Source organism: Octopus bimaculoides, chromosome 11 (assembly GCF_001194135.2).
Source record: "Octopus bimaculoides isolate UCB-OBI-ISO-001 chromosome 11, ASM119413v2, whole genome shotgun sequence".
In the NCBI taxonomy this organism is placed as follows: Eukaryota; Metazoa; Mollusca; class Cephalopoda; order Octopoda; family Octopodidae; genus Octopus; species Octopus bimaculoides.
The window spans coordinates 10554745-10564532 of record NC_068991.1 but is presented as its reverse complement, the minus strand read 5'-3'; the positions used below and the strand labels follow the sequence as shown (position 1 = coordinate 10564532).

The 9788-nt window shown below is 36.5% G+C and overlaps 1 protein-coding gene across 1 annotated transcript in view; it reads right to left on the bottom strand.

Moving 5' to 3' along the window:
• The window catches only part of LOC106870484 (F-box only protein 11), a 171857-nt gene that overhangs the window by 60858 nt on the left and 101211 nt on the right, over window positions 1-9788 (bottom strand). The window contains exon 3 of the mRNA XM_052971526.1: window positions 9375-9519. Within this exon, the coding sequence (XP_052827486.1) occupies window positions 9375-9519 (145 nt within the window). The remainder of the gene's footprint in view (window positions 1-9374; window positions 9520-9788) is intronic.

Here is a 9788-nt window from a genome sequence, read left to right as displayed (position 1 = left end):
ATATACACGTAACACATTTGAATTTGCAAGCTTGAGGAAAAGCACTCAATACTGAAACAAGAGTGTAACTATTAATTCTACAACTGTTAAGTTTACCTTATGACCTCTCACTTCCAGGTGTAGCTGCCATGCCTGAGATTTCCTCTCTAATTTCTCAATAGATTCACCCATGAAAATCATATCATTAGCACAGAGGAGAATTTTCGTGAACAACCAGTCTTAAACTCTTGTGATGGCCAATCAGACTACAAGGAAGAGAAGGGAATAAACGGCTGAGCCCTGATAGACTCCAGCCCTCATGCTAAATTCTTAACTCAGGTTGTTGTTGACTCTCACTTTACTTATTGCATCTTTGTATAAGACTTGTGCAGCTTTCACAAGGCATTCATTCTTTAACACCTATTTTCCATATTGTGCATGTGTGTGTGTGCACCTGTGTGTGTGTGTGTGCACCTGTGTGTGTGTGTGTGTGTGCACCTGTGTGTGCGTGCACCTGTGTGTGTGTGTGTGTGTTTGTGCAGTGGACAATCTCAGTCTCTGTAGCACCTTGGTCAAGTGTCTTCTACTATATAGCTTCGGGCTGACCAAGGTCTTGTGAGTGGATTTGGTAGATGGAAAGTGAAAGAAAACTATTGTATGTGTGTGCGTGTGCGTGCATGTTCGTGTGTGTATCTTTGTGTTTGTCCCCCACCACCACTTGACAACCAGTGTTGGTGTGTTTACCTCCCTGTAACTTAGCGTTTTTTTTTTTTTTTCGACAAACGAAACCAATAGAATAAGCACCAGGCGTAAAAGAAAAAAAATAAGTACAGGCATCGAATCATTTGCCAAAAAATTCTTCAAGGTGGTGCTCCAGCATGGCCACAGTCTAATGACTGAAACAAGTAAAAAATAAAGAATATGATGCATGTATATTAGAATGCACAAACAGTCTCAAATGTGCCCTTTCTCTTGAAGATAGTTGGGTGTGATTGGAAAGAAATCCAGTGAGATGCAGATCTTGTTCTGTATATTGGGGAAGCCTGGGCTTACATTGTTTGGACTGAGAGTGGAAATCAATGCTTGTGGTAATTTCATGAGAGACAGGCAGGCACCATACCTATTTTACGGCTGAGTGGTCACCATTTAATATTAAGGGTATCCAGCTGTAAAAATATATGCTGCAAATATTTCACACACACACACCCTACCACCACCACCACCAAAAAAAAAAAAATTTGATAGGGAAGCTATCTTAGACATGTTAAAAACAGTTAAGGCGGGGAAAAAGCTGTGTGTGTGGCGGGGGTGAATGTGTTGGATTATATATACACAAACATAACCACCGCCAACAACAACAACAACAACAACACAGAGATATTTATGTACACATACAAACTTTATTTCGCTGGTATAAGTAGCATACATGCATGTATATATGTATGTATGTATATGCATGTAAATGTGTGTGTGACTGTGTGTGTGTGTCACTAGATTTTGCAATATATACTTTGCTTATACACTACAAACTACAGCTGTCACTCAGAATCCAGCGTAACTTGGTAACATGTACCATGTTAATTGTTTTAGATGTCGCTGTAGTGTCTGAACAGGCAGAGGCCCTTCCCTTCAACCAGCAGAACAGAATGTCCCGGATGTAACAGCTGGCAGGAGACGGGAGATTTGAGGGCCACATCAGCACTCCGCTGGTACTCATTTCAGCTGAGTAAATTGAAGCAACATGAAATGAAGTACGTGCCTTCTTCAAGGACTCAGTGCACTGAGGTCCTAGGAATTGAACTCGGACGTTTTGAACATGATTGTAATGCTCTTACCACTAGGCTATGTACAATGCTATATGGTGAATGTTAATACCAGGATAGACTTTTATCCTATGATCATTTCAGTCTTTAGTCTGTGGCCAAGCTGGGGCACTGCATTGAAGGATTTTAGTCAAACAAATCAAACCCCAGTAATTGTTTTTGCCTTTTTTTCTTTTGCTTTGTTTAATGTTTTTTTAAGTTTGATACTTATTCTATTGATTGCTTTTGTCTAACTTCTATGAGGATGTTAACAAATGAACACTTGTTGTCAAGTAGTGGTGAAAGGCAAACACACATATACCCAAATATAATATACATAAATGATGGGCTTTCGCACAGTTTCCATCTAGCAAATTTCCTCGCAAGGCATTAATTGGTTCAGGGCTACAGTAGAAGACACTTGCCCAAGGTGCCATACAGTGAGACTGAACCCGAAACCATATAGTTACACAGCAAGCTTTTTAAGCACACACCCATCCCTGAACCTTTAGAGTCTGATATTTTCCGACAGAGCACTATCCAGGCATTTCATGCATTACATACAAGTTTCACAAGTTACATAGACAATCATCAATGGGAAAAAGTCTTATGATTATACATATATAATGCATAGCAACATGGTGCTGGGACTTTTTCATGAATGAAACATATTAACAGATCCTGAACTGTACACATATATCAATTAGTTCTCCTTAAAGATATGGAATTCTTTCATGGCATAAAGTCATGATATATATAAGATATTGTATTGTATATATATATTGTCTATATTGTGTAGTATTGTATTGGGTTGTCTGGAAAGTTCGTGCCGATTTATAGTAGCTTACCTTTCGACTTATTTGCCATGAAACCACCTCAATTTTGGGAAGAGGGTATTTGCAAGTTAAAGGAAAGATGGAGACGCATTGTTGAACAAAATGGTTCATATTTGGTTGATTAAAAATGTAATGGCAAGTATTTATTGACCTTTTCCTTTCTTTAAAAATCGGCACAAACTTTCCGGACAACGCAATATATATTCTACAGTGTTATATATACTGTAAGATTTAATTGAATAATTAGTTCTTTCTTAACAAAGTAGATGACTTTTAACACGAATGTTGTCATTATTCATATTTTATACATTTCGAGTGTTCCATTTCAGTTATATTACATTTAATAAATCTTACATTAAGTCAGTGTTGACTAACTGATGTATATTGTATTGACATTGACCAACTGATATTATGTTGGCATTAATGAAATGATATATATATATATTATACTGGTGTTGACCATTAATATATACATTATGTTAATGTCAACTAACTGGCATGTGCTTAAGTGTGTGTGTGTGTGTGTGTGTGTGTGTGTGTGTGTGTGTGTGTATAGACATAATAAAGAATGAAGAATTATACATCTTTAATTAAAATTTTACTTTCAGCATATAAAATTCTAACATGTTTCTGCTGCACAAGTGTCTTAAGTCTTCAAATGTGGTTTAATCTTGTGTTTTATGTGGCACCGCATAAACACATGGAGCCTAGGCAAAACACATGGAGCCTAGGCAAAACACATGGAGCCTAGGCAAAACACATGGAGCCTAGGTAGCTCTTCAGCTGGCCAGCTCCTATCAAACAGTCCAACCCATGCCAGCATGGAAAACAGTCATTAAATGGTGAAAACAATGATGATATATATATATTAGCTAGCATCGCTGAAGAAGTGTCATACATATATATATATATATATATTTCTGTAAATAATAATTATATAAACTTTGAGTTTATAAGCGTTCGCTGGTATTGGCTATAGAAAATAGTCAAATATTGAGCATATAAGCCCTCAACAGAAAACGATGGCTGTTAGCACATGTGGGAATCGAACCCACGCCTATATTTTTTTGATTCCCACACATACTAATACCCATATTTTTCTGTCGAGGGCTTATATGCTCAGCATTTGACTATTTTCTATAGCCAATACACAGTGAACACTTATAAGCTTAAACCGTATAATTATTATTTACGGAATTTCCAATCATCACCGTTTCTTAATTTACACAGAATACACACACACACACACACACACACATATATGCTGGCATTGACAGGCAGATATACATTATGCTTGTAGCAATCAAATGGATTCTTATTGAAGTACAAATATTTATTGCAAGACCTCAATATGTTATGTATATATATACAGTGTATCCCCCAACAATGTATACATATGTGTAAAGGCTTATAGACTTTCATGAATGAATTTTCCTGGGCACTGAACCATCTAAGTACCTGCCACAGGCCCAATCGGTTTATTATATATATACAGACAGACAGATATACTAACTTAATAGCACCACCTAGAAAAAGCATTTAACTTTGTTTTATAGTATAGTCATTCATTGGGCTTCATCTCCCATTTGGTACGGCAAAAGAGACTGATACAGTAAGTTCTAGGCTAACAAAGAATAAGTCCCAAGGATTGATTTCTTCGACTAAAAAACCTTTTAAGGCAATGCTCCAGTATGGCTGCAGTCAAAATGACTGAAACAAGTAAAATAATAAAAGAATATTACGTGTGTGTATGTATGTATGTATGTGTGTGTGTGTATGTATGTGTGTGTGTGTGTGTGTGTGTATTCTTGTCTAGACATCACGTGATGGTTGTAAGTTTCTTCGCTTTCAGTCCTGTGCAAAAAACATGTCTAGCAATGGGAAGATATTATTTGACTTGGAAATAAGTGGGAGGGGGGGTTGGCATCAAGAAGGACATCAAGCCTTAGAAAAAATCTGCCTCAATAAATTCTGTCTGACACATGCAAGCCTGGAAAAATGGACATTGAATGATGAAGACTGAGATATGTGTGTGTGTGTATTTGCGTGTGTGTCTGTGTACACACACACACACACACACACACACACACACACACACACACATATATATATATATATATATATATATATATTATTCATTAGCTATTTGAGATGTTAATTCAGATTTGCTAGCCCCCAGAAACAAAGAAAGGATGAAAGATCAATAAATCAATAAAGCAGTAACTGTCAACTAGAATTACTGTCTCCCTCTCTATATATAAATTACAAAAAGTAAATAAAAATAATAATAATAATAATAATAATAATAATAATAATAATAATAATAATAATAATAATGATAAAAAAAAACAAAAATAAAACTCTCATAAAAAAAGAAAAAAAAACAAGAAAGAAACAGATGAAAAAAGCCAGATGTCAAATGAAGGAGGAAGTTGTTTTCCTGGCTTTATGACAGTTGTTATGCATATTAAATAAATTGCATTAATGAAAACATTAGTTAACTTGCTTGGAACAAATAACTAATGTTTGATGCAAGAAGGTCTTTTTTTTTTTTTTTTTTTTTTTAAGTCTAACGAGACAGAATAGTCATTTGCTGACGACATTTGGTAGACTCTCAATGCCAACCATCTATTATCAGGACAAACTGCAAGCCAGCAAGGAAACCTCTATGTGGTTGGTCAGGCTGCTAGACATAGCAACCAAATCTTTTCACCGAATTTAACCGTTCTGTTCTAACAATGATTGAATATATATATATATATATATATACTTGTGTATATATACTTGTGTACTACACTCTCTGAGTGGTTGACTTTAGGAAGGGCATCCAGCTGTAGAAACTCTGCCAAATCAGATTGGAGCCTGGTGTAGCCATCTGGTTTCACCAGTCCTCAGTCAAATCGTCCAACCCATGCTAGCATGGAAAGCGGACGTTAAACGATGATGATGATGATGATGATGATATGGTAGATAATTCAGTCAGGGATATGAAGTATCTTGAAAAGAAAGTAGGGGGCAGTTATTCTTTATCTTTTAATTGTTTCAGTCCTTAAACTGTAGTCATACTGGGGCACCACCTTGAAGAAATTTAGTTGAACAAATCGACCCCAGTACTTCTTTGACTCTATCAATTACTGGTCTATCTTTTATGTTACCAAAGGATTCAAAAGATGATGGAAATGGTCAAAAATAGCCATCTTCATTATTAATTATTGTCTATAAAACTTAGCACTCACCAGTCAGTGTACATTTTGCTGTTTACAGTACAGCGGTTCTTAGAGGATTCAGTGTCCGTAACTAATGAAACGTAACTACACAGAAACAAATGTTTTCCAGTCCAGCAACATCAGCTTGGTATGTTTTTACATATATAGCCTAGAAGGAGAATTTCTCCAAGACAGTTGCTGCAGCAAAGATATATTCCATATATGAATGTATGCAAATAGGCGCAGACATGACTGTGTTGTAAGAAGCTTGCTTCTTGGCCACATGGTTCCAGGTTCAATCCCACTGCATGGTACCTTGGGGAAGTGTCTTCTACTACAGCCCAGGGCCAACCAAAGCCTTGTGGTTGGATCTGGTAGATGAAACTGAAAGAAGTTTGTGTGTATGGACGTGTATGTGCACACATGCGTGCACCTTTGTGACTGTGTTTGTTCCCCACTATCCCTTGACAACTGATGCTGGTGTGATCATGTCTCCATGATTTAGGGATACAGTAAAAGAGATTAACAGAATAAAAACCAGGTTTAAAAAAAAAAAAATTGTAGGGTCAATTCATTCAACTAAAAATTCTTCAAGGCGGTGCCCCAGCATGGCCACAGTTTAATGACTGAAACAAGTAAAAGACACAAGATAAAAGATAAATATGTTACATATAAATGTACACAGCTTCTATTTTAATCATTACTGTTTCGTGTGCTGTTAACTTCAGTGGTGGCCAGTAGTGTAATACCAATGAAACCAGATCTACTGGAGACCTTGATTGCATGTCACACATCAGTGCTTTCTGTCTGTATCTGTCCATCTGTCTGTATGTGTCTGCCTCTCTCTCTCTCTCTCTCTAACTTCAGGGAAAGCAACATCATTGTAATTAATGTCAGCAAGGTTTCACTGGCACAATTAGCCCTTATAACTAATCAATCGTTTCTTTAATGTGCTGGTTAAACAATCAATGTGTTGTTTGTCAGTCAAACTTCTTCAGTCACTGTTCGCAACCTTTTCAGTGACTCAGTGACTCACTGATTTCCTCTCTCACTGCAAGGCAGGCTTTGGAGCAAAAGTGGGAGTCACTAAAATCACTGAAAAGGTCACAAGGGGAGACGAAAGAACTTTCACAAACAAACAACTGATTGCTTACCCCTTATAATCTTTCCCCTATCTCTCGTATCTATGGATAGGTAGCTTCTTCTCAAGCTGCTCCATTGCAGTGTGCGTGAAGGAGGACTTGGCAATAAGTAGGCAGTGGCCTTATAAGCAGGCCTGTGATGTATTCATTGTCCATGTGCCTCAGACTTTTACCAGTAACTTTTCATATTTAACCCTTCAGCTTTCTGTCAAACATAAGTCTTATTTGTTCACATTATTTTGAAGTAATCATGCATTAACTTGTGGGCTTCAGGATTTTTATGAGGTGTGTGTTTATATTTAGAATGACATTGTAGGTTAAGTGTGAGAGGCCATCTCTGGCCAGTTTGAACATAAAACAAGTAGAATATTTGGGCCAGATATACTCTTTTACTCTCTTTCACTTGTTTCAGTCATTTGACTGCGGCCATGCTGGAGCACCGCCTTTAGTCAAGCAAATCGACCCCAGACTTACTCTTTGTAAGCCTAGTACTTATTCTATCGGTCACTTTTGCCAAACCGCTAAGTTAAAGGGACGTAAACACACCAGCATCAGTTGTCAAGCGATGTTGGGGGGACAAACACAGACACACAAACACATAAACACATACATATATATACATATATACGATGGGCTTCTTTCAGTTTCCGTCTACCAAATCCACTCACAAGGCTTTGGTTGGCCTGAGGCTATAGTAGAAGACACTTGCCCAAGGTGCCATGTAGTGGGACTGAACCCAGAACCATGTGGTTGGTAAGCAAGCTACCAAACAGCCATTCCTGGCCAGTTTAAATGCTAAAGGGTCAATGGATTTAATATAAATGAACCAACGAATAGTTGATGAATTTCAGAAAGTCATTTTTTGTCATGATTTGCTGGGTTTCCAGTTACATAAGCATTGTCAGTAATAGAAATGGGTGGACACATTGGGATACATTTATATGTAAAATATGATATAATATGTTGGCCAAGGGCAAATGTAAAAAAAAACAAAAAAAAAACAAGAAAAAAAAATTATAAATGGGCCATTAATAAAAGAGTTTTCTGAACTGATCCCAAGTGTAGATGAAGTTTTTACTGACCTATATTCAGACAACTCTTGACTACCTCATCAAAAAGCCACAACAGTAACATGTAACATGAGAAAACCTTAAGTTGAAAGGCAGACTTAAATAAAGCAAGCTTAGACAAGTCAGACTAACAGGCAGACAGCAGAGCAGATAAAATATATCTTGCAAGAAAGCACTTATTCCAGTAATGGCTATGTTAATGAAAACCGAAAAAAAAAAAGAAAAAAAAATACACCTGGCTCGCTGCAGATTTCTGTAGAGTCTGACCTTCGGAGTAATTGATACCAACCAACCGATTTAACTGCAGACAGCCTTGTCAGAGAAATATTGAGTAACAATTACATTCAGTCGTTCTCAAACAGACAAACAACAGACAATAACTACAACAGACAATAACTAAACTAATCCCAGGATCAGAAACTAAACAGTCGAACCAAACATAAAAGATAAGAGATTCTATGAAATATTTATCTCCTGCCTGTTTCAAAGATTCCTGGTTTAGACTTGGATTCTTTCCAGTTTCTTGAAATATTCTTCAACAAAAGAAGAAGAAGGAGAAAATAACAAAAACAAAACTAAACATTCATCAAATAAATGGCTGTAATTAATCTATTTTAGAAATAAATATTGATTTCTAGCATAGGCACAAGACCATGAGAATGAGGTAGGGTAAGGAAGAGTCGGCATGCGGTATGGTTAAGACATATTCTTCACAATAGACAGGATTCTTGGCTCGCTCCCATTGCATAGCAGCAAAGAACTTTGAGCAAATGTCTTCTATCACAAGGGTTTTGGGCTGACAAAAGACCGTGGAGATAAGATATGGTAGAGGGGAAACTATGCGGAAACCTGTCAGAGGGATCACTTAATTGTTCCTGTCAGCATGTAGCAGGTTTTAATTTACCATTAAATAGAAGGTGCATGGCCAAGTAGTCAGGGTATAGCACTCATGATCTTGAGATTATGGTTTTTGATTCCTAGATCAGGTGGTGCATTGTGTTCTTGAGTTAAATACTTCATCTTATGTTGCTTCAGTTCACTCAGCTGTAAATTGAGTTCCAGCAATAACTGAGAAGTTCACCCTGCAAGAGACCAACATCCTGTTCAAGGGAGAGTGTTGCAATCTCTGTCACTTATATGTCATAGAAACCGAGTTAGGCTAAAGCCTTATGAGATGTGGGGTTTACAACAGACCTAGGCTGATATAATGAATGAGAAACCTTGAAGCAGGAGCCCCAGCGTGGAAGCATTCAAATGACTGAAATAAGTAAATTGATAAAAGATTATCAAACATGAAAAGATGTGGTGTTTATTAAATAGAAAATGAGTTGTTTCTTACCATAATTCACTGTCATTGCTTATGGTACGGAATCTTTTACTAACTTGAGCAGCTCGGCACAAATCAAACTCTAATAGAAAACTAAAAATCTTCAGCATCACTTCATCGGGTAATTTATCCTGGAAGTACTCCTCCCCTGACGTATCTATCAATAGAGAAGAAAAAAAAAACAGCTGTTTTATACACACACATATATATATATATATATATAACTTGGCAAAATTATCATTTCAGCTGATAAGGCAGCACCCAAACATTATCCATATTAATAGCTATCTATCTATCCATATTATATATATATATATATAAACATACATACACACATATATATATATAAACATACATACATATATATATATATAAACATACATACATATATATATATATAAACATACATACATATATATATATATA